This window comes from Saccopteryx bilineata, chromosome 3 (genome assembly GCF_036850765.1).
Source record: "Saccopteryx bilineata isolate mSacBil1 chromosome 3, mSacBil1_pri_phased_curated, whole genome shotgun sequence".
NCBI classification, from domain to species: domain Eukaryota; kingdom Metazoa; phylum Chordata; class Mammalia; order Chiroptera; family Emballonuridae; genus Saccopteryx; species Saccopteryx bilineata.
Genome location: NC_089492.1, coordinates 292,980,757 through 293,006,396, shown reverse-complemented (window position 1 = coordinate 293,006,396; position 25,640 = coordinate 292,980,757). Strand labels below are relative to the sequence as shown.

General features: G+C 59.8%; 1 protein-coding gene across 4 annotated transcripts in view; it reads left to right on the top strand.

Moving 5' to 3' along the window:
• Positions 1-25,640, top strand: part of AGRN (agrin) — a 34,685-nt gene that overhangs the window by 7,440 nt on the left and 1,605 nt on the right. The window contains exons 1-35 of one of the 4 annotated variants that reach the window (XM_066270755.1): positions 8,379-8,526; positions 9,114-9,161; positions 13,095-13,310; positions 13,381-13,605; positions 13,686-13,910; positions 14,089-14,295; positions 15,231-15,449; positions 15,523-15,717; positions 15,803-16,003; positions 16,086-16,234; positions 16,321-16,426; positions 17,195-17,311; positions 17,393-17,557; positions 17,698-17,841; positions 17,947-18,071; positions 18,147-18,252; positions 18,345-18,671; positions 18,755-18,892; positions 19,348-19,475; positions 19,613-19,727; positions 19,812-19,931; positions 20,059-20,409; positions 20,625-20,817; positions 20,992-21,207; positions 21,564-21,790; positions 21,886-22,020; positions 22,195-22,291; positions 22,382-22,546; positions 22,647-22,758; positions 23,164-23,280; positions 23,373-23,565; positions 23,639-23,726; positions 24,530-24,562; positions 24,793-25,017; positions 25,419-25,522. In XM_066270755.1, coding sequence (XP_066126852.1) covers positions 8,379-8,526; positions 9,114-9,161; positions 13,095-13,310; positions 13,381-13,605; positions 13,686-13,910; positions 14,089-14,295; positions 15,231-15,449; positions 15,523-15,717; positions 15,803-16,003; positions 16,086-16,234; positions 16,321-16,426; positions 17,195-17,311; positions 17,393-17,557; positions 17,698-17,841; positions 17,947-18,071; positions 18,147-18,252; positions 18,345-18,671; positions 18,755-18,892; positions 19,348-19,475; positions 19,613-19,727; positions 19,812-19,931; positions 20,059-20,409; positions 20,625-20,817; positions 20,992-21,207; positions 21,564-21,790; positions 21,886-22,020; positions 22,195-22,291; positions 22,382-22,546; positions 22,647-22,758; positions 23,164-23,280; positions 23,373-23,565; positions 23,639-23,726; positions 24,530-24,562; positions 24,793-25,017; positions 25,419-25,522 — 5,680 coding nt within the window. Of the gene's footprint in view, positions 1-8,378; positions 8,527-9,113; positions 9,162-13,094; positions 13,311-13,380; positions 13,606-13,685; positions 13,911-14,088; positions 14,296-15,230; positions 15,450-15,522; positions 15,718-15,802; positions 16,004-16,085; positions 16,235-16,320; positions 16,427-17,194; positions 17,312-17,392; positions 17,558-17,697; positions 17,842-17,946; positions 18,072-18,146; positions 18,253-18,344; positions 18,672-18,754; positions 18,893-19,347; positions 19,476-19,612; positions 19,728-19,811; positions 19,932-20,058; positions 20,410-20,624; positions 20,818-20,991; positions 21,208-21,563; positions 21,791-21,885; positions 22,021-22,194; positions 22,292-22,381; positions 22,547-22,646; positions 22,759-23,163; positions 23,281-23,372; positions 23,566-23,638; positions 23,727-24,529; positions 24,563-24,792; positions 25,018-25,418; positions 25,523-25,640 lie in introns of those variants that run through there. The other 3 variants (XM_066270752.1, XM_066270756.1, XM_066270753.1) reach the window with 3 other exon arrangements.

The following is a 25,640-nucleotide window of genomic DNA, read 5'->3' as shown; positions in this document are numbered from 1 at the left end:
CCCCAGTGACAATTACCCAGTGACGCAGCTCAGCTGAGGGGAGAACCATGCCCCCCTGTGATCTGCACTGGGCCTCATGTTAGAGCCCAGGCTGTGGCTGGGATCTAGGAAGAGGTGATCTAGGTCTGCAATAGGACAGGAAGCTCCCCTCCAAGGGGCCTCCCCCCTCCAGCAGATCCTGAGAACTTCCTCTGAGGAAGGCCCCCTGCCAGGGGCTCCTGACAGCTGGACCTGGGAAGGGGAAGAGGCCCCTCCTAGCCACTCCCCCACTGCCCCCCCATGGAGAGAGGCATGGAGAGGGAGAGCTCTCTGTCCAGCTATGTGGCTTGCACATGTGTGTGTGCACGTGTCTGTTTGTTTGTCTGCATATATATCCCCAGCCTCAGATGCAGTGATCTGTGCTCATGAGAATTCTGGTTGGAGCCCCAGCAGGCGGCCTGTGGTCCCTGCCATGGTGGTTTCCTTGGTTTCCCTGGTTACTGTTGAGGGTCAGGGGTCCTTGCAGATGCTCTGACAACAGGCTGGTAAGGGGTGACCTTTGCTTGTGTGCTAGCCCTTGGGCACAGGGCTCTAGTTTCTGTCCTCTGTGGGTCCCAGCCTCTGCTTGCTGTAAGTTGTCCCGTCTCCTGCATGCTGCCCCAGCGTTCACTGTGCCCTCAACCCTGTCCCTTGCCTGACAAAGGGCCGGGCACCTCCTCCTGCACCTCTCAATGCTGGAGACGAAGGGCTGTCGTGAAGACATGAGTCGCTGGGGGCCATTTGGTTTCAGCGTCCCCTCATGTGCCTGCCAGACCCTGAGTTTGACACAGGCCCCTAGGGATTGTGTCGCCTGAGCCTTCCCTGCTCCTCCCCTCAGTAGCTCCTTCCAGTCACCCCACTTTGGGCCCTGGGAGAAGCAGGCAGCCTGGCGTGGCTGTGTAACACCTGTCCCTCTGTCCACAGATGTGAGGCCCCGGTGCACACGGGGGCCTGACTGTGGCCCTACCTGACCACCAGTGGGGAGGAGATGTGGGCCTACTTCTTTTCCTGCAGGGGAGGGGAGAGGCTCAGCATGTTAGTTCATTTATTCATTTATTGCTTCCTTCCTCATCCACATGTCCATCCACCACCCTCAGCAGATCCTCAAAGGGCCACTGATGTGCCTCCCAGGAGGCCAGGTGTGTGGGCAGGCACGAAGGTGCAGGGCGAGAAGCTTTCTGGGCAGAAAGACAGTGGGATGAGGTGAGCAGTAGGCGATCACTGTAGCTTGGATGAAGGGTATAGGGCGGGAGAAAGCTATTGAGGGCTTGGTGTAGGGGAAATGGCTAGAAACCCACAGTCCACTGCCATAACCCCTAGATAGGAACCGAGCCAATCACCCCTCTGAGCCACAGCCTTCCACCTGCCAACTGGCACCTGTCACCTTCACTGCTGGTCTCCTGAGCACTTCCCATCTGTACCCTGGAGGCCTTCAGAATCTCCCTGTTCTGCACCTGTCTTTTCTTTTCTTTCTTTTTCTTTTCTTTTTTCAGATTTTTATATATTGATTTTAGAGAGAGGAGAGAGAGATAGAGAAAAAGGCAGGGAGTGGGGGGAGGGGTGGGAAGCATCAACTCATAGTTGCATCTCATATGTGCCCTGACCCAGCAAGACCAGGGCTTTGAACTTCCAGGTCAACACGCTATGCACTGTGCCCCCACAGGTCAGGCCATCTGTCTTATCATCTCTCCAGCTCTGTCTTCTCTGAGTTTCTGTCTTCCTGCTCCTTTGTTCCCTGTATCTGTCTGCCATGCCTCTTTTTTTCCCTCTCTCTCTCTCAAGTGAGAAGCAAGGAGGCAGAGAGACAGACTCCCGCATGCGCCCAACCAGGATCCACCCAGAATGCCCACTAGGGGTCCATGCTCTGCCCATCTGGGCCATTGCTCCATTGCAGTTGGAGCCATTCTAGCGCCTGAGGCGGAGGCCATGGAGCCATGGGCCATGGAGCTGTCCTCAGCGCCCAGGCCAACTTTGCTCCAGTGGAGCCTTGGCTGCGGGAGGGGAAGAGAGAAACAGAGAAAGGAGAGAGGAAGGGTGGAGAAGTAAATGGACACTTCTGTGTGCCCTGGCCGGGAATCGAACCCGGGACTTCCACACGCCAGGCCAATGCTCTACCCCTGAGCCAACCAGTCAGGGCTTGCCATGCCTCTTCATCCTGACACCCACCCAGTGCGATGAAGCACTCCCATGGCCTTCCACTCACACCTTGGTCCTGGGTCGTGTATCCCTCTTTGCCTCTTGTGGTGCCCAGCTCAACACAGCTGGGTCCTTAGCAGGACCACAGGGCCTCCTGACTCACCACTGACTCACTGACCACACCTGGGCACCTCCCTGGCTCCCCTACCTTTCTCTTTCCTTCCTGGAGACATGTAGGACCTGGTGGGCTCCTGGCTGTCCTGGAGACAGGAACAGAGGCGTAGGTCAGCTTACCTCACCCCTTCCTTTTCTCCTTCTGCCTACTCTCCCCCACCTTTGTTCCACAGGTGCCCCCTAGTGGTTGTGCTCTGTGTCCTGGCAAGTGTCCAGACTCCCTTCCCCTGTGCTCCCCAGGCCTGAGGGCCTGCCTGACTCCTTGCTGTCACCCTGGGTCTTCACCACACTGGTTCCTCCTGGCCTCCTGCAGCCTCCTGAGCTTGTTCTCACCTGGGCCTTTGTTGTTGCCTGTCCAAGGGCTCTTCCTCTAGTTGTGTGCAAACCCCTATCCCTATCATTTCTGGTCTCTGCAGATATCACCCCTCAGACCCTCGGTGCCACAGTGTAACCTCCAGAGTGCAGAAAGCTGATCGGACTCCAGACACACCTCCCGCAGGGGAGGAGCTCAAACAATCTGGGTTGGGAGGGATCCTGTGCACAGATGAGGAATAAACTGTGCTGAGTAATGAGGAAAGGAGGGGTGATGAGGCCACTGGGTCAGCATCTGCCTTCCGAGCATCCAGCCCTATGAGCCAGCCCTGCTGAGCCCCTTCTCCAAACTCATTTAATCCCAAGACCCTGCAGTGCAAGCTAAGGCAGAAGTGCGGGTCCTACCTGGTGCCCAGGTAGGTGGGCACTTCCTGGCCTCACCTGTGGCTGTGATCTGGGGCCTGGGCTGGAGGCCACCTCCTTACCAGAAGCTGGCCTGGGTCCAGCAGGGACGTCCTGCTATGAGACGCCAATTGTCTGCTAAATCTGGGGGAGGGGACTGCCACAGCCTGAGACCGGACACCAGGATGGGGCGGGGTTAGGGAGGGGCTGTTCTGCTCTGGCTTGTTCCCCTCCCCCACCAAGGCAGCCAGACACCTGTGACTGGTGTTCTATTAGCAGTGCGCATGTGCATGTGCGGAGTGCGGGTAGAGCGGCTCTGCCCCGCCCCCACCCTACCCTTTCGGAAGTTGCTGGGCCCCAGTCTATCCGGATTGAGCCAAGGGTCATCTGCATGAGAAAGGGGCCAGCAGATTGCTAGTAGGCTGGACTCTTCCTCTCCAGACCCTATCCCCCACCTTCCCTTTCTGGGCCAAAGTAGTACCTAATTGTACCCAATCAGAGCTTCCGTATGTGTACGTGCATGTACTGTACATGTGTTGTGTGGATGAGGAACAAGCTTTATGTTGCATGGAGGTGAATATGTGTGTGAGGTGCCTAGTGTGCATGCACGCAGGTGACACTATTGCCTGTGCAAGCTTGAGTGCGTGCATGTGTATGTGTGTGCCTGTGTGACACCTGGAACACTGAGTGTGTACATGTGTGTAGTTTCACGTTGCTGTGTGTAGGCCCAGTGATCTGGGGGCTAATTCTTGGCTCAGAGTGTCTTCTGTTCCTTCTTGGGGCATAAGCCTGCCTGGGCTGGTCAGGGCTAAATGATTTTGAGTCTAAAGATCCCAAAATAGCTCTGGTAGCCTGAGTTCCCTTCCCCCAGCTGGGTCTGGGGCCTCAATGGCCCTTTGTCTCTAAAGGACGCCAGCCCCTGTGGGGGGCTCAGACTGGGACTGGGGCTGGGAGGGACCAGGCTGCCTGCCTGTTCCCTTTTCCCCAGGCCAGGCACATAGGCCCTAAGCTCCACCCCAGTGTTGGCTGGTTGGCCAGCCCATCGACGGCAGATCTTAGGGTCTCTGCCTGGGGGATGCCTCCCCTGCCAGCCCCAACCTGGCTAGATCCCTAGGCCTACCCCTCTCACGCTGTGGTTCCTTCCCCTGCCTCCCAGCAAAGTCCCCCATGATGTCCCCAGTTGCAGTGGCAGCAGCAGACGGGGCCCCTGTGCACATTTGCCTGGTGGGCTCTGGGCATCACCTGCAGTTTGAGATGTGGACCCAGTCCTGAGGAGGGGCGGGCTGCAGTGAGAAGCAAATGGGAAAGTGTGTGACTGCCTGGGCTGTGGGCCAAGCCGTGCCCTGAGATTAAAAGTCAGACTCTGTCCTGGGTAGTCCAAGTCCAGGGTGGTGCTCAGGGAGCCACAGGCACTATCAATGTGGTGTGGGCTGTGCCAGGTCACGTGAGGTGAGCAGGCATGGGAGGTCCCCCTGAGATGAGTGAGGCAGCCACTGGCCAGGGTCTCCAGGTGGCTTGATGGGTTGTTGCTCTGGGTCCATCATGGCATGGGGTGGTGGAACCACTTTGGTCATTGGCTTTTCCTGCAAGGTTTTATTAGAACCTCAGGTTCTGGGCTCCAAAAGGTTTGAAGACCTCTGCTGTGGGTGCTGGAGGACCCTGACGGGAGAGCTGACCCCGTGGGGGATGTGGGACTAGTGTGCCTGCTGAGGGATGGAGAGTTGTCAAGCGAGCTGGACCTGGCAGACAGGGTGCTGGCTGCCAGGTGGCTGCCTGGCTGAGGAAGTTTGGCCGTGTATGTGGAAGAGCCCACCTGACCAGGATGGAGTGACCAGGGTAGGACTCCAGGGCCTGTTTGTAGGCAGCTGGATACCTGGTAGGGTGGAATGACCTTGGGGAGGTGGTCCAGCTGGAGGCTGTTGGTACCCTGTGGTGCTGCCATTGCAGAGGGCAGAGAGTGGGACGGGGGTGGCTCCTAAAGGGTCTGCTCCAGGGCCAGGGCAGAGGAGCCCCCAGATTTTGGGAGAGGAACTCCAGGGAGCTGGGTTACTCTCTTATGTTGCATGGAGGTGAATATGTGTGTGAGGTGCCCGGTGTGCATGCACGCAGGTGACACTATTGCCTGTGCAAGCTTGAGTCAGTGCTCTTTCTCAAGATGGACTGCGATGAGGTCTAAGAGAGACCAGGTGGCACTGGTGGCCGTGGCAACAGCAATTTGGCTGATAAGATACCTGTGGACAGAAAATGCAGATACCCCTCCCAAGGGCTGAGTGCAGTGTCTGTGAGCATGTGAGTGTGACTATGAGTGGGATAGGATGGCTGTGACTGAGTTGGGGGGATGGGCAGGGGTGCAGTTCATGTTTTTTCAGCTAGGGTGGGGAGTTGGTCAGTGGCCATTGGAGGGAACTGGTCTGGAAGGGTACTGGGATGGGGCGGGGGTACAACCTGGCCCCAAGAAGAAGGACCTTCTGCTTGAGACTATGGTTTGTCAATGTAAGAAACATCCAAACCTGTAAGAATTTTTATGAGTTTATTTGAGTCAAACTGAAAATAATTACCAGGAAGCAAAATCAACAGACTGAGAAAGTGCTCTGGAAAGTAGTAGTTTTACAGCTTACTTTATACATTAGAATTAAGGGAGGAGACATAGAGGAGGGTACACGGAATCTACTGTGGTAGATTAAGGGGGTGAGAGAAAGCAAAGTGGGGGAGATCTCTGGTACTGGATAAAGGGGGACATGGAAAGACACATACTTTTACATTGCTAGGATCAGGACGGTTAACGTTTACAGCACGGAGAAGGTGCGCAGGGGACAAGATAACAGTGAGGGGTCTGTGTCTCATGCTCTGGTGCATGGGTGTGCCCTGAGGGGTCTGGAAAGATCACTCTGACATTTCAAAGGTATGTTATCTTAGATGCAGAGAGACCATAGACAGCCTCACTTATGGCAAAGATTGATTTTTTTTTGAAGTGAGAGGAGGGGAGATAGACTCCCACATGCGATTCAGGAGGCCAGAATCCACCTGGCAACCCCCATCTGGAGCCAATGTGAAAATCAGTCGAGCATCCTATCCTTAGTACCCAGGGCCAGTACTCAAACCAATTGAGCCACTGGCTGCATGAGGGGAAGAGAGAGAGAAGGGGTAGAGGGAAGGGAAGAGAAGCAGGTGATCACTTCTCATGTGTGCCCTGACCAGGGATTGAACTGGGGACATCAGCATACCAGGCTGATGCTCTAGCCCCTGAGCCAACTGGCCAGAACCAAAGACTGACCTTTGTCAAAGAAGCTACAGGCCTAGGATGTGGCATCTGCCATGACCTGCATTTAGTAAGGAATTTGTATATTCTGACTGTGCTGTGTGGTTCCTTTCTGGATCCGAGTTTGGCAGGACTACCATGCAGGCCTTCCTTGAGCTTGTCAGATTTAATATGTGGCCCGTTTTTTCATCCACAGCTTCCTCTCCCTCCCCATAAAGGGCTGGTGGACTCTAGGAGGGGCAGGTGGTAGAGATCATTGCAGGGGTGCAGGGCCTATGACCAGGTCCACAATGGAAGGGGCCAACGTCAGTGGGTGTAGCACTGGGTGCATAGGGGCCCCTCCTAAAGGACTGTGGGAAGTGGAGGGGTGGGGTGCAAGGTGTTGGTCATGGAGATGGTCACCTATGGGGTCCTTGGGGGGGGGGAGAATGGGAAGTGTGAGTGGTGTGGATGGAGGGGACAGGGCGTGTGACTCATGCCCTACCACCACCACCAAGCAGGCAGGGGCTGGGGAAGGGTGTCCTCAGGGGGCAGATGTGGAGACTTCTGACTATGCCTGGCCTCACTGTGATGTCATGGCCCCAAAGTTACTGAGGAGGCCTCTGGGGGGCACTCCAGGCTCATGGAACCAGGAGTCCCGAGACTAATTGCATGACGCTTATTTACATGTACCTCGTTTGCATGTTCATCTCACCGCCCAGAAGAGAGTTGGGAGGTGCCCGGGTGGTCTGAGGTGTTGCTGGCCATTCCTAGGGAGAGGTGTGCCCATCATGCCTCCTACACCCTCTGTGTTGGACTCAGCCCTCTTTCCATTTATGTGTTGTCCCTGGGGACCCCCCCCCCACACACACACACAGCCAGGGTGGGGCCAGCTGGAGCAGAGACGCACGCGCAGGCACACACAGTGACAGGCACACAGCAGCCTAGAATGAGGTCTCTTGCAGGCTGGAACCCTCCTGCGGGGACTCGGACCTCTCGCCCAGCCCAGCCCAGCCCTTCGGGGTGGGAAAAGGAGGGGACCCACCCCTGACCCAGCCGCAGCCCCAGCCCAAGCTCCAGGCCCCTCCCAGTCCTTGACCCCGCCCCACTCTCACGCCTTCATGCACCCCTACTCCCCAGCACCTGCCTCCTCTTCCTTCACCTGCCCCTGCCCCTGCTTTTACTTCCCAGCCCCTGCTCCCACCCCTGTCCCCTTTCCTGCCCCAACACACCCACCTCCTCCCTAGCCTCCACCTCCGGCCCGCTCCCCAGCCCCTGTCCCACAGCCCCTACCCGCCTGCCCCCGCATCGCCTTTTGTGCCGCTGCTCTCCGTCCCTTTCCGCTAGATCTCTCTTTGCACCGCGAGCCGCGATCCCCGCGGACGCCGGGGTCCCTAGAGGCATCTTCCTTTGTCTGCTCTCAGCCCTCCCTCAGCGGCGCCCCTCGCCCTTCACTCACCGCCTCAGCCCCGGAGAGGGCTAGGGGAGCTGGCGCTGTTTGCCTGGAGGCGGGAGCCAAGGCGCGGCCCGGCCCTCCGCGCCCGCTCTTTATTCTCTGCCTGCTGACGCGCGCTCCTCCAGCTCGCTGCCATCGCCGCCCCCGCCTGCCTCTGCCAGGCACCGGAGCAGCCGGGACCCTCAGCGTCCTGCGTCCCCACCCAGGGGCGGCCGGCCATCAGTCCCCTCCGACCAGGCCTCTTCCAGGGTATCCCGCCGGCAGAATCGATCCAGGCTGTGGGGCTCCCAGGGGCTCCGAGAAGACAGCTCGTCAGCACCCTGCGGAGAGCTGCTGGTGACTTCGGCCAGCCGGAGAGGTTGTGGACAGCATGGGTGGCTGCTGACCAGCATCCTCCGCCTCCCTCTGAGCCCAGATTTAGGATTTGTACTCCGGAGAATTCTGCACACCTCCCATCATGAGCCTGGAGGGTGTGGAGGGGGCCTGGTGCCCTCCGGGTATGACTGGAGCTGAACTTTGAGAATATAGCTATTGTCAACTGTCCCAGGGTTTCCAGAATGGGGGGAGTAGCCCCGAAGAGGCCCAAGGGCACCCCGTGAGGACTCCCACACCTTAAGAGTGGAGGCTGAGGAGCCCCAGGCCATGCCTCCCTTGCCGCTGGAGCGGGACCCCCGGCAGCAGCGTGGGGTCTCCCTGCTGGTGCGATATTTTATGATCCCCTGCAACGTTTGCCTGATCCTGCTGGCCACCGCTACGCTTGGCTTCGCGGTGCTGCTCTTCCTCAACAACTGTACGTGGCTGCGGGCGTGGCCACCCTGGGCCAGGTCCAAATGGCCCTGCCTCTGCTGGCTGAGCTACCCTGCCTCATCTGCCAAAGATTGGGGGACAAGCAGGGTCACAGAGAGGCCACCAGCTGCGATGCAGATCAAATGTGCTACCTGCCTCTTCTGGAGACAGGATGGGCCATTCTGTAGATCCCTGGGCTCCTGGAAGCCTGTGCTTGGGCTTACGGAGTGGGAGTTTACTGTCATCTTGAGCTTCAGAAACAACTTTCCTTGGGAGCTGGGGAGCAAGGGGGCAGCTGGCTACACTGAGAGTGGGGCTTTGGCCAGGTCTACGCTGGGCTCAGCGCTGCAACTGAGACCCCACTTGGCTGGTGTCAGGCCATGATCGTACAGCTGAGGACCAGAGACAAGCAAGGGCCTCTGCCTTTGTCCTCCCCCAGGCCTCAGCCAGTCCTCAGGGATTGGGGGGGGGGGTCAGGGGAGGGATGTAGGCAGGCAGAAGTGACCCCATCTAGGCTGGGCAAAGGGACAGGCTATGGAATGGAAGGGCCTGCTCAGAGGGGCCTAACTTGGAGATTTGTTTCTTTTCCAGACAAACCTGGGACCCACTTCACACCAGTGCCCCCGACACCTCCGGATGGTGAGTGGAGGCATCAGTTGGTAACAGGCTGAGCTTGAGAGTCTGTGCCTGGAGGGGCAGTGGCACTGTTGAGGGGCTGGAGTTATTCTTGGGATGTGTCTAGAGCAGGAAGGAGGCTGGGTAGGGGAGCCTGGGTTCCTTTCCAGGGAGTCCACAGTGATAAGCTGTGGGGGATCATAGGTCTGGAGTTCCTGGGCCTAGCAGCATCTTGGTGCCAGCCATTGCACACAAGCATCACTCTAACTTCTCTGGGAGTAAGCCCTGGAGACCACAGGTGTGAGATGGTTTAGACATGTGCAAAGCACGGAGGAATGGGATGGGCTGGGGGCCTTGACAGGACCAATGACAGCTGTCTGAGGAAGAAGTAGAGGGCCTGTCCCTGGGCCTGCAGGTGTGAGAGGAGGAGAGAGGAAGCTGTTAGTGCAGCAGGGGTGGCCTGATGTCCATTCTGAGGAGGCGGGGGGCTTCCAGTGTTTGGACCTTCTACTGGGCTGGTCCTGCACAGATTCATGGAAGTCACATATAAGGGCCTGTCTATATGCGGGATAGGCCATGAAATGAGGCAGGTCTATGCTTGGCTGGGGGCAGGGGCCCAGGAGTATCTCCCAGAGGCTGTGGACAGGAACCTAGGGCCTCCTAGATTTAAAGATTAGGCTCGGTGGGAGGAGACCCTTCCCTCTCCCAACTTTCTTGCTTCCTCTCCTGAAGTCTGAAGGGCTGGTGTGTCTCCTGCTCCTTAGACCCCCTGGCCCTTCCCATGGCTGCACACAGGGGCCCCCAACCCACACTCTGATCTCATTGCACACTCAGGGACAGCCACACATCATGACCATCGTCTTCCCTCCCGGGTACACACACCACACACTGATGGTCACAGGCAGGGCTCAGAGTGTCCTCTCCATTCTCAATCCACCTGAGACCTGGAGGGGAGTTTAAGATCCCTGCTCCAGTGGGTGGCTATAAAATGCCCCTGCTGTCTCCAGCATAGCACATTGTGGGGCATGGGGATGGAGCCTGCAGGGAGCAAGACTGTGAAGGAAGTGGAGTGGCCACAGAGAGGGTCCTGGGCTGGGGCAGGCATCCGGGGCCCTGAGGGAATCTATCAGGAGCACACAGCCCACAGATGCCTGGGTGCTCCCCCTGCACTTATGGGAGGCAGTTGCCAGGATGATAAGAGCTAATACTAGTGTGCACGAGTGGTGCCTGACACACCCGGTGTGACTGTTACAGAGAGCTGTTTGCATATGTGTGCACAGGTATGTTTGTGATTGCATCTGTCTGCACTTGTGCACCTTTTACGTCCATTGAAAAAACTCATCTTGAGACTTTATGATCCTCTAGTCCTGTGAGGTATAGGCACACAGTTGTGAAGTGGGCATCTGGGGTGTACAGGAGCGGCCCTCACCCCACTAATGGCCTGAGCGTGGCCTGGGTAGGAGATATTTCAGCCTGGATAAGGGACAAGTCCATTATGCTCCAAATCTCAGCTTTGCCTGAATCGAATTACCGAATGCTTTGGCTGCTCTGGGAGCCAGGAGATCCACCTCCAGTTCACATATAGGAGACCACCCCTCAGGAGCTGTCTCTCTGGTGGGAGATGGAAAGACCAGGACCCGAGAGTCAGTGCTGGGGCCTCAGCTTGATGGCCCCCCAGAGACACCCTGGCCCCTCCTCTGCCCTCAGCCACCTCCAGTCCAGTAGCTAGTCCCAAGGCACCTGTCTCTGAGGTCTCTGGTCTCTGCCCCTAGCCCTTGTCTTCCCATTCATTCTTGGTGTGTGCCCAGTGCCCCAGCTTTGCTCATCACCTTCCACCCCAGGTCTCTGTCTTGAGGGACAGAGCAGATCCCTGGGCTGTGGAGGAAGGTGCAGGTCTTGATGGATGAGGAGCATGCTGGTCACCCAGAAGTAGGTGGCCAAAGGGATGAGGCAGAGGTCTGGCTGGACTAAGGTGACTAGAAGGAGAGAGAGGCCTGAGCCCAAGGGCACTGACACAGCAGCTGGCCAAGGGGCCTAAGGTACAGTGAGGTGACCAGGTCCTTGGCCGTGGTTGCTTTGATCAGCAGGTTCAGTTGAGACCAAAGAGAACAGCCAACTGGCTATCAGCAAGTGCCAGTGGCTTTGACCTGGGGATCTGAGGGGCCTTGGATGAGAGAGAGAAGTGCTACAGGGGGACCGGGGAAGATGGGAAGTGTGAAGAGGGGTCATGGGTGGACACAGTTAGTTTGGCTTGAGCAGGACACAGGGGAGGCTGAGGTAACGACAGCTCTTGTTACCACAGTCATTGTGGTAGCTGGTGTTCCACACAGAGCTGTGCTCTGGGTACCCTGTGAGCCTTTGCATGTACTGGCCCATTTAACCTCACAATAACCCCAGGAGGCAGATCCCATTGGCCCCTTTGACAGAAGGAGATGCTGAGGCATGGTGAGTGAATGCAGAGTTGGAGAGAGTCTGGCTCTGGGATCTGACGTTGGGGGTGGGGAGGGAGGATAGGTGAGTGGTAAGGACTTCAGGATAGGGTGTCCACACTGGCCCCAGGCTCTGTCTGGTTCAGTTTGCTTGTGTGGGGTGGGGATGGGGACACCCACCAGACACACAGGAGCCCGGGGTGGGCCGTTGCCATGGCAAGAGCTAGTTCCAGTTCCCTGTGCTCCCACCCTCCATGGAATTGAGGGTGCTTCCTCCCACCCTACCTTTTGAGTTTGCTAGGAGGTGATGGGGGAGCCTCCCCACCTAATGCTAATTAAGCCCAATTACACATTTATTAGATACAACAGCTGTAATCTATAATGTATCTATAATGTCCCCAGCCCCGCCACCTGTGGGTGTGCAGTCCTGAGCAGGGGTCTTGATGAGTCAGCTTGACCCCTGTCCCCTGCACTCAGGACCGTGGTCCCTCCCCAGTGGCCACTTCCTTGGTCTGCCGCAGAGGGTCCCTGATAGGACTTGTGCCGGGCATACACAGCTCCCAATTACAGAAGGAAAAAAGTGACAAGTCTGCAGAATCCCTGTGCTGAGCCACTCTGAGTGTGAGGGGTGAGGACGTTACTGAGGTGGGGATCAGGGGGACGGGGGGGGTAGGATGAGGCATTGAGTGCCCAAGGGACCCCAGGGAGAGATGACCACAAGGCTGAAGAGGCCAGAGGAGGCAGAAGGGCAGGAGGGCTACCTTCACAGAGAGTGGGCCTGGGTGAGGCTGGAGAGGCAGGGCTCATATGGGGACAGAACTAAGGGGCTGGTAGCCTCCAGAGAAGCAGGAAGGTAAGATGTGGGAAAATGGGGGCCAGGCAGCTGGGAAGCTGGGCACTGGGTTCCTGGCCTGAACCAGAGGGTGGAGCATGTGACCTCACCTCAGATCTCCTGACACCGCACCCCCTCAGCTGTGTGTCCCCAGGAGTCCAGGAAAGGCAGCAGAGCTGGTCTATGGGGAAGTGGCACTGATCAGGTGTGCTGGGGGACCCTGCAGGGCCAGGGCTGTGAGGGGTAGGTCTCCCATCAGATGTGGGTCTTTGCTCTGATGCGGGGAGAGCTCCTGAGCAGAACCAGGCACTGATGCCCTTTGATAGAGTTGGCCTGGGGCTGGCCATCTGCTGAGGCAGGTCGGGAGATGTTCCCTTCTGTTCATCGGCGGAGGCATGGGGGCCAGGGCAGGAAAGGATCAGCCATGAGGAGAGGCTGAGGCTGGTGGGGAAGCCTTGCAGTGGGCAGGGGTTGAGAAGGGGAGGGCTAGGCTCTGTGAGTGTGCCCATGGGTGTGTGCACAAGTGTTCTGTGAGTGTGAGCATGAACATGACACTCATGTGCACGTGTGAATGTGTCCATGGAGTTTAACGAATGAACAGTGTGGACGCTGGACTATGTGCGCAAATGATTGTGTGTGTGGGGTGCTGGCAGGGGTGGGCTCTGACTCTTCATTCCCGGTCCCATCCCACACCAGCGTGCCGAGGAATGCTGTGTGGCTTTGGTGCTGTTTGCGAGCCCAGTGCAGAGGGTCCGGGCAGAGCCTCCTGTGTGTGCAAAAAGCGTGCCTGCCCCAGCGTGGTGGCTCCGGTGTGTGGCTCCGATGCATCCACCTATAGCAACGAGTGCGAGCTGCAGCGGGCGCAGTGCAGCCAACAGCGACGCATCCGCCTGCTCTTCCGAGGGCCCTGCGGTGAGTGCTGGCAGCGGGGGAACACAGGTGGGTGGGAGGCCAGCGTAACCCCACCCTGCCCTGCACACAGGGCCCCGCGACCCCTGCTCCAACGTGACCTGCAGCTTCGGCAGCACCTGTGCACGCTCCGCTGATGGACAGACAGCCACGTGCCTATGTCCTGCCACCTGCCAGGGGGCTCCTGAGGGCCCCGTGTGTGGCAGTGATGGCGCTGACTATCCCGGAGAGTGCCAGCTCCTTCGCCGTGCCTGTGCCCGCCAAGAGAACATCTTTAAGAAGTTTGATGGCCCTTGTGGTGAGCTGCCTGGGTGCATGTAGCATGACCTTTGTGTGAGTGCCCACGGACGTGACTGACCTCTGCCCTCCTGCCCCCAGACCCCTGCCAGGGTGCCCTCAGCGACCCAAGCCGCATCTGCCGCGTGAACCCTCGAACGCGGCGCCCTGAGATGCTCCTAATGCCAGAGAGCTGCCCTGTCCGGCATGCGCCTGTGTGTGGTGACGATGGAGTCACCTATGACAACGACTGTGTCATGGGCCGCACGGGGGCTGCCCGCGGCATCCTCCTCCAGAAAGTGCGCTCTGGACAGTGCCAGCCTCAAGGTGGGTGGGATGCTCCCAGGGGAGGGGGGGTGGACCCAATCCTGCCTATGTCCACTGTCCCCTGCATGCCTCTTAGATTCCCACACACTGCCTCATGTGCCCATGGACCCCTGCATGTCCCAAGATTGGGGATGGCATGGCACTCTGGCCTCTCTGACCTCCTTCCCTCGCCCCCTAGATCAGTGTCCAGACACCTGCAGGTTCAATGCTGTGTGCCTGTCCCGCCGTGGCCGCCCCCGCTGCTCCTGTGACCGCATCATCTGTGATGGGGCCTATAGACCCGTGTGCGCCCATGACGGGCACACGTATGACAGTGACTGCTGGCGCCAGCAGGCCGAGTGTCAGCAGCAGCGTGCCATCCCCCCCAAGCACCAAGGCCCGTGTGGTGAGCACCGTGGGTGGGGTCAGTGCCTGGAGCAGGCTGGGCCTGCATTGGTCCCTGCCACCATCATCACACACCATCTCCATTCTGAGTCACATTCCTGGGGTCATGGGTGAGAGCGGGTCACTCTGGGGTGGTGGCACCTGTCAGGAGGATGCCTGTAGCACCTGGGGACAGAGAGGCAGAGGTGGGGCCTATGCGGCTCCTGCATCCCTCTGGGTCCTTAGAGGCAGAGTCTCAGTTGGGCTTTGAGGAGCACAGTAGCCCCACCCGCCTCCAGCTCTGCCCATGGGTCTGTGCATCTCTCTGGTCTCTTTGCGTCTCTCTCTTCTCTTCTGTCCTTTCTTCCCTCTCGGCTGCGCCTCTTGTGTCTTCCAGCCTGACCTACGGGCAGGATGAGGTGCCGCGCCTGCCGCCAGGAGCCCACAGCCCGAGGTCTGCGCCCAGTGCGGCGGGGGTGGGGTGGCTCGCTGCTGCCTGGCCTTGTGGTCCTCAGAGCAAGTGGACAGACACCTCCTCCCCTGTGCAGCCCTGGGTCTGACTCTGGGTTGCATAGTCTCCTATCCACAGAGAAAGAGAGAGAGAGCCCCTGATACGTGCACATGTGTCCCAGGGCTGCTGGTGGTCAGGGGTCAGTGGCCTGGGTGGGCTGGGAAAGCCTGGCCCTCACACAACGCACGATGGGCAGTCAGGAATCTCCTGTTTTGAGGGCAGCCCATACTACACCTGTGTAGGAGGTTGGGACCAGCTGGGTCTGTTTCCCTGTCCACGTCATGTGTCTGTTCCTTTCTCTGCTGTGTCCTATGCCTCCGGCCCTTTTCCTGGTCCAGTCTTCCTGTGCCATCCCCACCCCGGGAGAGGGTCTGCTGCGTGGAGCTGGGGGCTTATGCAGTTGCCTGGGGGAGGTGGGGCCTACTGAGTGCCCATGTTTTCCCCAGACCAACCCCGGTCCCCGTGCCTCGGAATGCAGTGCCTATTTGGGGCGGTGTGTGCCGTGAAGAACGGGGAAGCTGAGTGTGTGTGCCAGCAGGCATGTCCAGGCATCTACGACCCTGTATGTGGCAGTGACGGTGTCACGTATGGCAGCACTTGCGAGCTGAAGGCCACAGCCTGCACCCTTGGGCGGGAGATCCGTGTGGCTCGCAGAGGACCCTGTGGTCAGTGGTGGGCAAGGAGTTCTTGCTGGGGGAGGGGGTCCTGGTCGCCATGGTGATGGAGCCTTCTCCCCAGACCGCTGTGGGCAGTGCCGCTTTGGAGCCCTGTGCGAGGCCGAGACTGGGCGCTGCGTGTGCCCCTCTGAGTGTGTGGCCCTAGCCCAGCCTGTATGCGGTTCTGATGGGCACACATATGCCAGCGAGTGTGAGCTTCACGTCCATGCCTGCACACACCAGATCAGCCTGCATGTGGCCTCGGCTGGACACTGCCGTGAGTGGGGGTGGAGCTGGGGGGCTGTAGTCCCCACATGTCCCAGCTGGGGTCTGCTGACCCAGCCTGGCTCTGCCTTCTGTAGAGACTTGTGGAGACTCGGTGTGCGCCTTCGGGGCAGTGTGCTTGGCGGGGCAGTGTGTGTGTCCCCGGTGTGAGCGCCCACCACCCGGCCCTGTGTGTGGCAGCGATGGCATCACCTACCGCAGTGCCTGTGAGCTCCGAGAGGCCGCCTGCCAGCAGCAGACCCAGATCGAGGAGGCCCGGGCAGGGCCCTGTGAACAGGGTAGGCTCAGGGTGACTGGTATTGTCTGCTGGGTGCTGGCTCTGACCAGCACTCTGTGGGTTACCTGGCCCCCTTCCCACAGCCGAGTGTGGCTCAGGAGGCTCTGGCTCTGGAGAGGACAGTGAGTGTGAACAGGAGCTGTGCCGGCAGTATGGTGGTGTCTGGGACGAGGACTCAGAGGACGGGCCTTGCGTCTGCGGCTTCAGCTGCCAGGGCGTTCTCAGGAGCCCGGTGAGGCCCCTACCCTCTCTGGCTCTGGGCAGGCAGCAAGGAAGGGACCATGACCACCCTTGGCCACAATGACACCACCCCTCCAGGTGTGTGGCTCTGATGGCATCACCTATGGCACGGAGTGTGAGCTGAAGAAAGCGCGGTGTGAGTCCCAGCGAGAGCTGTACGTCGTGGCTCAAGGAGCCTGCCGAGGTGTGCGGGCACGTGGGCATGTGCGGGTGCACACGGGTGTATGGATTCTTGCGCATATTTGCTGTGTTCCCTATGTGTGCATGTTGAAAAGTGTGTGTGCACAGGTGTGAGGTGCATGGTGTGCAGCTTGTCCATGGGTGTTATGTATGTGCTGTGGCAGACACATGTGAACACATGTGCTGGTAAGTATGCAGTGTTGGTACATATTTATATCTGTAGCTGCAGTGTGTGGACTGGTGTGTCACTGTTAGTCAACAAGGGTATCCTAAGCACCTACTGTGCACCAGGCTGTGCCTTAGTGCAGGAGGCAGCAGGGAGTCAGAGAGGCCCACCCACCATCTGGGCACTTTCTCTCTTATGGGAGAGACTGGTGGTAATCAAGTACATGTCACAGTGCACAAGTGCCCATGACTGTGTGCTCATGCATGTCTGCACAGACATGTGAGTGTGTGTGTGCATGCACATGCATGCGTGTCAGCTTGCAGAGACACACTAAATGAGCATGAGTGGCTCTGGTTGTATGGTGTGCCCAGGGCTGCATGTCCTGGATCTTTGGGTATCCCATGTGTCCCTGGTCTTGTGTATAGATGTATTCTTGTATGTGATATAAGACCCTCACCCGTGACCTGAGTCTCACATTTTAGCCCCAGTGGCAGTTGGCATCAGGAGGGTGACGGCGATGACCAAGGGAGGCTGAGGTGGAGTGGCCAGGCCTAGATGGGTGCCCACCACTGTATGGTGTCTGAACCTTCTGCCCCTCCTCTGCAGGTCCTACGGTGGCTCCGATGCCACCTGCAGTCCCCCTGCACTGCACCCAGACCCCTTTTGGTTGCTGTCAAGATAACATCACTGCTGCGCGTGGTGTGGGCCTGGCTGGCTGCCCCAGTGAGTACCTGAGCTGGCCTTGATCTGTAGCCAGGCAAAGCCATGCAGCTGTAGTGACCCTGTCCTGCCCTGGCCTTTCAGGCTTGTGCCATTGTAACCCACACGGCTCCTACAGTGGCACCTGTGACCCAGGCACGGGCCAGTGCTCCTGCCGTCCGGGTGTGGGGGGCCTCAAGTGTGACCGCTGTGAGCCCGGCTTCTGGAACTTCCGTGGCATCGTCACTGATGGCCGAAGTGGCTGCACCCGTGAGTGACAGGACCCACAGCTGGTCCTCAGCCAAGCTTTCTCTCCTGTTCACACCGCTGCTATGCCTCTGTGTCCCCTACTTGGGCCAGTGGGTAAACTAGGCACAGACCTCAGGTCCCCCACCCTCTATCCCCCTCAGCCTGCAGCTGTGACCCCCAGGGTGCTGTGCGGGATGACTGTGAGCAAATGACCGGGCTGTGCTCCTGTAAGCCTGGGGTGGCTGGACCCAAGTGTGGGCAGTGTCCAGATGGCCGTGCCCTGGGCCCTGCTGGTTGTGAAACAGGTGAGGACCAGAACTGGTGCTGATGGGGGCTCCCTGTGCTGGGGGTGTGGCCATCATGAGGGCCAGCCCTCTGAGCCAGTGGGGTCTCCTGTGTCTGTGTCCCAGACTCCTCGGTGCCCAAGACCTGTGCTGAGATACACTGTGAGTTTGGGGCGACCTGTGTAGAGGAGGCTGGCTCCGCCCACTGTGTGTGCCCAACACCCACCTGTCCGGGGGCAAATGCTACCAAGGTGAGGGATGGCGTGTGTGGAGGGTGGCGGGGGTAGGGAGAGGCTCCCGCATAGCATCCTTGCCCTGTGCCCCAGGTCTGTGGGTCGGATGGAGTCACCTATGGTAATGAGTGTCAGCTCAGGACCATCGCCTGCCGCCAGGGCCTAGACATCTCTATCCAGAACCTCGGCCCCTGCCAAGGTGAGGCCTGATCTGCTGCCTCAGAACTGACCAGGAAGGCCTGACCCTGCCCTTACTGACTCAACCCCCACCCAATGCTCCTCTCCTCACAGAGGCTATTGCTCCCGGTGCTCGTCCAACATCTGTGTCTGTGGCTACCTCAGTGCACTACTTGAGCGAGGCGCCCCCACCCAGCGCCCTCCCCCTGGCTCCCAGCAGTACCCCCCACAGCCGGCCCACAGTTCGACCCTCATCACAACCTCGGACCACTGCCAGCATCCCTAGGACCACCAGGAGGCCTGTGCTGACCATGCCACCCACAGCGCCCCCCATGGCAGCCAGCCTCGCCACATCTGCCTTCAGCGAATCTGGCAGCGCTGACGGGAGTGGCGATGAGGAGTTCAGTGGGGACCTGGAGGCCAGTGGGGCCGGCTCAGGGGGTGAGCACAGGATCAGGGACATGAAGGGGGACAGAGCTCAGGAAGGCTGTACCTGCAGCTGGGCTCAGACTGTACCTCCCCAGGACTCGAGCCCCCTGAGGACGGCAGCACTGTGACCCCTGGGCCACCCATTGAGAGGGCTTCCTGCTACAACTCAGCTTTGGGCTGCTGCTCAGATGGCAAGACGCCCTCACTGGATGCAGAGGGCTCCAACTGTCCTGGTGAGTGGGTAGCCGGGGCTAGGTTGCAGCGTGAGGAGTGGCCTGGATCTGGCCAGGGATGCTGTCTCTCCTCCCAGGAAGCAAGTCTGCCCAGTAGGTGGGCACCCAGGACTTCTGGTGTTCTGACCTTAGTACACACATGTGCATGGTCTTGGGAATTCAGCATATGCACACACACACGTGAGGTCTTGGCCCCCGCACATATGTGGGTGCCTAGGACCCCCCGGGTGGCTAACCTGTCTTTCCCATTGCAAGCTGGCCTGGGGCACTGCTCCAAGGAGTCTGCCTGGTAACTGATGCCAGCCCTGCCCCTGGCTCCCCACTAACCTCATGACCATCTGACTAACTGCCACCTGCCCTGCACCCATGTGGCTTGCTGCTGGAGCCTGTGCCCAATGGCCGGCCCAGAGGCTGGGCTGGTGCTCCGCGGAATCTCACTGCCCCCTCCCCCACAGCCACCAAGGCGTTCCAGGGTGTGCTGGAGCTCGAGGGGGTCGAGGGGCAGGAGCTGTTCTACACACCAGAGATGGCCGACCCCAAGTCAGAGCTATTTGGGGAGACAGCCAGGAGCATTGAGAGTGCAGTAAGTTCAAGGCTCAAGGAGTTGGGGCCCTGCCCTGTCTTCCTACCCTGGGCCCAGCCAGAGAATTGCTGGGGTAGGAGGGCCCAATGGCTTGGTCTGGGCAGCCCCCAGAGCCCACACCCACTCCTCAACCACAGCTGGATGACCTCTTCCGGAACTCGGACGTTAAGAAGGACTTCTGGAGTGTCCGCCTGCGGGACTTGGGGCCTGGCAACTCAGTCCGGGCAATTGTGGATGTGCACTTTGACCCCAGTGAGTCCCCCCACCCAAACCCTCCTGGAAGGTGGTGGTGGGGCTGTACAGACCCCCACCATGCTCAGTGTCTCTCCTCCCCAGCCACAAGCTTCAGGGCACCTGATGTGGGCCGGGCCCTGCTCCGGCAGATCCAGGCATCCAAGCGCCGGTCCCTGGGGGTGAGGCGGCCACTGCAGGAGCACGTGCGCTTCATGGACTTTGGTGAGCTCTGGTCTGGCCTGTGTCACAGCTTGCCTCTCCCCTCCCCTGCTACCCCCAGCATCCCGCCTTTGCTGGCCCTCCCTGTGCCCTTCTCCCTGGGGACCCTGACAACTCCCCCTGCCCTCAGACTGGTTTCCTGCATTCTTCACGGGAGCCACCACAGGAGCCACCCCTGTTGCGGCCATGGCCAGGGCCACCACGGCAGCCTCTTCTGCTGTGACCCTTCGGGCCCTCTACCCCAGTCACACAAGCCGGCCCATCAGCAGGACCACAGCCCCCCTCACCACACGCCGGCCCCCCACCACTGCCCCAAGTCGTGTGCCTGGACGCCGGCCCCTGCCCCCAGGCACCCAGCAGCCTCCAAGGCCCTGTGATTCCCATCCCTGCCTCCATGGGGGGACCTGCCAGGACCAGGACTCAGGTGGAACCTTCACCTGCAGCTGCCCAGCTGGCAGGGGGGGCACTGTCTGTGAGAAGGGTAAGGGTCATCCTTGCTGCAGAGGGTCAGGTTTTGGTGCTGGGTCAAGCTACCATAGGGAGTGGGGGGGCTAGACAGAGGGGGCCAAGTTGGGGTGGGGAGTGCAGGTTGAACTCACCCCCAAGCTTGGGATACAGAAGGGGTGTTTCAGGCTGGAGGACAGGGCTGTTGGGGCCCTGGTCCTCTGTCCCCTTCAGCTGGTGTCTGTCTCGCAGCCCTGCACCCCTCGGTGCCGTCCTTTGGGGGCCACTCCTTCCTGGCCTTCCCCACCCTTCGAGCCTACCACACCCTGCGCCTGGCCTTGGAGTTCCGAGCGCTAGAGCCACAGGGACTGCTGCTCTACAATGGCAACGCTAGGGGCAAGGACTTCCTGGCCCTGGCGCTGTCGGGGGGCCGTGTGCAGCTCAGGTGAGTGGGCCTAGTGCCTCTCGGGCTGGGAGCGGGGCAAGGATGGACAGGGTGTCCTGCAGCTTGGGTGGGGTGGGGCCGGTAGGGGTGGGGCACGTGCTACTCAGGTGGCCCTGGCAGTGGTCCTGGCTCCCTTTAGCTGTCTTGAGCACCTCTTCCCCTTCCCTGCCTCAGATTTGACACAGGTTCAGGGCCTGCGGTGCTGACCAGCACAGTGCCCGTGGAGCCAGGCCGCTGGCATCGCCTGGAACTGTCTCGGCACTGGCGCCAAGGGACTCTCTCAGTGGACGGCGAGCCCCTTGTCCTGGGCCAGAGCCCCAGTGGCACTGATGGCCTCAACCTGGACACAGACCTGTTTGTGGGTGGTGTCCCGGAGGACCAAGCCTCTGTGTGAGCATTGGGGAGGGTTGGAGTGGCCATGTCCCCAAACTCGATCTCTGACCTTGGTCCTGATCTCTTACTTGTTGGCTACATCCTGGAAGCCCAAGCCATCTGAATAGCAAGGGGGTGGGGGGCAGGTGTGGACTGTGGCTGTGACCCTGACCTCAATCCCAGCCCTTAATCCTGATTCTGACTCTGCCTCTTGTGTGGGTGGCACCCCTGACGACCAGTGTGACCACCAAGGAGAAACTGGGTTGATGTTCAGCCCATGCCTGATCTGCTCTGTTTTGGGGATTGGCCGTCTGTGAGCTCCAAGAAAGGGGGCGGGGAGCAGCCCTGACCCCTGACCCTCATCCTGGCGGCAGGGTACTCGAGCGGACCTCTGTCAGCGTTGGCCTCAGGGGCTGCATCCGCCTGTTGGACGTCAACAACCAGCGCTTGGAGCTCAGCAACTGGCAAGGGGCTACCAGAAGCTCCCGTGTGGGCGAGTGCGGGGCCCACCCCTGCCTGCCCAGTCCATGCTTCGGGGGCGCCCCATGCAAGGCTCTGGAGGCTGGCATGTTCCACTGTCAGTGCCCCCCGGGCCGCTTCGGTGAGGGCAGGGCCTGGGCCGGATTCTGGGGGGACACCTGTGTGTCAGCAGGCAGGGGCTCAAGCCTCCTGGGACCCCATCCTGTCTCTGTCCAGGCCCAACCTGTGCCGAAGAGAAGAATCCTTGTGAGCCAAACCCCTGCCATGGAGCAGCCCCCTGCCGTGTGCTGCCTGGGGGTGAAGCCAAGTGCGAGTGTCCCCTGGGACGAGGGGGCACTCTCTGCCAAACAGGTGGGGGCAGTGGGCCTCAGGGCAGGGAGGAGGGTTAGGTCAAGCATTTGGGTTTGAGTTCTGCTTGGAATTAGGGTTGGAGTTCAGGCTGGGGGCTCGCAGAGCTGTGAGGATGCAGGCGACCCCCAGGTCAGTGCCCAGCACCCCGTGTGACCCCTTTCTCATCCTCCACAGTCTCAGAACAAAACGATCCCCGGCCCTTCCTGGCTGACTTCAACGGCTTCTCCTACTTGGAGCTGAAAGGCCTGCATACTTTTGAGCGGGACTTGGGGTCAGTAGGGCAGGAGGGGTGGACGAGGTTCAGCAGCCCCCCAGGCCTTATCTAGCCCATGGGCATTGAGATGTTGCCCATGTGACCCAGGGAGAAGATGGCGCTGGAGGTGGTGTTCCTGGCCCGTGGCCCCAGTGGCCTGCTCCTCTACAACGGGCAGAAGACGGATGGCCGGGGGGACTTTGTGTCACTGGCGCTGCGTGATGGCCATCTGGAGTTCCGCTATGACCTGGGCAAGGGGGCAGCAGTTATCAGGTGTGCATATGTGGGAGGGGACAAGGCTAGGGACACAAGGCAGGGTCACTCATGCCTGTCTAGGCAGATGGTACAGCTTATGGTGCCCCTTCCTCACCAGGAGCAAAGAGCCCGTGGCCCTCGGCACCTGGACCAGGGTCTCTCTGGAGCGGAATGGCCGTAAGGGCGTCATGCGTGTTGGCGATGGGCCCCGTGTACTGGGGGAGTCCCCGGTGAGCATCCCTGGGCTGTGGGCCTCCCTTCTCCTCCTCCTGGGCGACGTGGCAGCCTCCACCCGTGTGACTCTCACTGAACTGTTTTCTCTCCTGTCTGTCCTGTGCCTCTGTCTGTCTGCTCTCTGCTCTCTGGCCTTGCTCTGCAACCCCTACCCCGTTCTTCGGATGTCAGAAATCCCGAAAGGTACCAGTCTCCCTGCTCATCCTGCTCATCATCTTCTGCTGCCTCCATCCCTAGAGTAGCCCCCCCTCCCCGCCCACTAAGCCACATCGGCCACTTCTGTTTGATTAACTATGCCTCTTAGATAGGCCGGAGGGTGAGGGGGGACCCTGGCAGGGCTCACTGTCCTATCCCTTCCCAGGGGGCAATGCCACAGCCTCTCACCCATCCCCTACCCCCAGGTGCCACACACTGTCCTCAACCTGAAAGAACCGCTTTACCTGGGGGGGGCTCCTGACTTCAGCAAGCTGGCCCGGGCTGCTGCAGTGTCCTCTGGCTTCGATGGCGCCATCCAGCTGGTACATGGCGGGGGGGGAGGTGTCTTGTGGGGGGTTACCATGGAGGGAGCATGGCAGGCAAGACCATGGCTCTCTTTCCCACATCCCCCCAGGTCTCCCTGAAAGGCCACCAGCTGCTGACCCAGGAGCACGTGGTGCAGGCAGTGCACGTCTCGTCCTTTGCAGACCACCCTTGTACTCAGTCCTCGGGCCACCCTTGCCTCAATGGGGGCTCCTGTCTCCCCCAGGAGGCCTCCTACGAGTGCCTGTGTCCTGTGGGCTTTTTAGGGCTGCACTGCGAGAAGGGTGAGCACTGCCAGCCGGGCTAAGTCTGCGTGGTGGACCCGCGAGGCCTGTGCTCACCCTGACTGTCTCTCAGGGCTGGTTGAGAAGTCGGCGGGGGACCTGGATGCACTGGCCTTTGATGGACGAACCTACATCGAGTACCTCAACGCCGTGATGGAGAGGTAATCGCCCCCTTTGCCCTCTGCTGTCCAGCCAGTCCTGTCCGTACTCCGTGCAGGGTGAGATGCTGGCCGTGCCACATCCGCCTCGGCTCCATGGCCAGGAAGGGCAGGCCCCGCGCCGCCTGCCCACATGCCCTCCTCCACCCTCCTTCCTCTCACCAGCTCTGTCTCTTTGTTTCCAAGCAAACTGACCAATGAGATCCCTGCGTAAGTAGCACCTGGGCCCCCTGCCACCCGCATTCTCACTCACCCATTCTCTGCTCTTCAACAACCTGAAGCGGAGGTGGAACTTCCCTTCCCAGTGGAGGAGGATGGGGTCGGGACTGCTTGTGCTGCACGATACTCAGTTTCCCAGCTTGGAAGTGGGGAGCTACCCCGTCCCCAGATGTATACTGAAGGGGAGTCATGCATCCACCCCCTCAGCCACAGCCCTTGCCACATGAGCATCCATATGCATGTGTGTTTGCTTACACATGTGTGTCAGGACATCAGAGGGCCTCTTCCAGCAGGGAGCCCTCAGGCTCCATTCTTACTACCCCATGCCTCAGCACTTAAACTCTGCACCCAACCTGGACCATGCCCACCAGCTCTGTGTCTGCACATGTGTGTTGCACGTGTGTTGTTGCTGGGGCTCTGGTGTGTGGAGTGGACTGCCCGGGGTCCTCTGTGTCTTCTGAGGATGCTTGCTCCTCCTGCCTTCCACTGTTGGAAAGGGGACGTGGGGAGGGCTGCTGCGGATTCCTACCCTGCACCACAGCTGTCTGTCCCCTGCTCACCTGCCTCCCTCTCTCCCTGCTTCTAAGCCCCGAAGCTCCAGATTCCGGGGCCTTCTATAGGTAAGCACGCGGCGTCCGGCCCCTGCTGTCTGCCCACTGTCTTCCCATCTCTCTGACTGTTTCTGCCGAGCTGTCCCTCAGTCCACCTCTCTCGTGTCTGCCAGTCTGGCCTTACCTCCCACTGTCCATCACTCAGTCATCTGCCCAACTGTTGGTGTCTGCCCTCCTGCCTTGTCCACCCCGTCCCCCGCCACCCTCCCGGAAGCCCTGACCAACCCTCTGTCCTCCAGTGAGAAGGCGCTGCAGAGTGATCACTTTGAGCTGAGCCTGCGCACTGAGGCCACGCAGGGGCTGGTGCTGTGGAGTGGGAAGGCCACGGAGCGGGCTGACTATATCGCACTGGCCATTGTGGATGGGCGCCTGCAGCTGACCTACGACCTGGGCTCCCAGCCCGTGGTGCTGCGCTCTACCGTGCCGGTCAACACCAACCGCTGGTTGCGGGTCAGGGCACACAGGTCAGCTGGGAGCACAGGGTGCACCAAGAATAGCGGCATGGTGTGCTGGGTCACTGGTAGCTGGTGGGGGAGAGGTGGCAGGGCCAGCTGCCTGACCCAAGGTCACAGCTAGTAAGGGGGAGGGACAAGAGGATATAGCGGTTATGGTTAGGGAACCTCAGATCTGAAAAGGGGTTCCTTGCAAGCTGGAGACATATCCCTCTGGTCTGAACCTGGTCATCCCTTCCAACAAAGTTTGACCCATGTGACAGCCCCCTGCCCTGGCTACCAGGCACTCTCCTAGGGGTTAGTGCCACCATTATTGGCCCCCAGGGGTGACACCTGATGGGGCTCAAGACCTGGAGGCAGCAGGGTGGGCCTTCTGGAGTCACCTGATTGCTTCACCCCACCCACATCCCTAGGGAACAGAGGGAAGGTTCCCTTCAGGTGGGCAATGAGGCCCCCGTGACTGGCTCCTCTCCACTGGGCACCACGCAGCTGGACACAGACGGAGCCCTGTGGCTGGGTGAGTGTTTGGGGGGATGCCAGGGAAGGGTCTCAGAATCTCTGCAAAACAGACCCCATCCCCTGAGGCCAATACTTGAGTGGCACCTGAGTCAGCCCCACTCAGCAGCATACAGGAC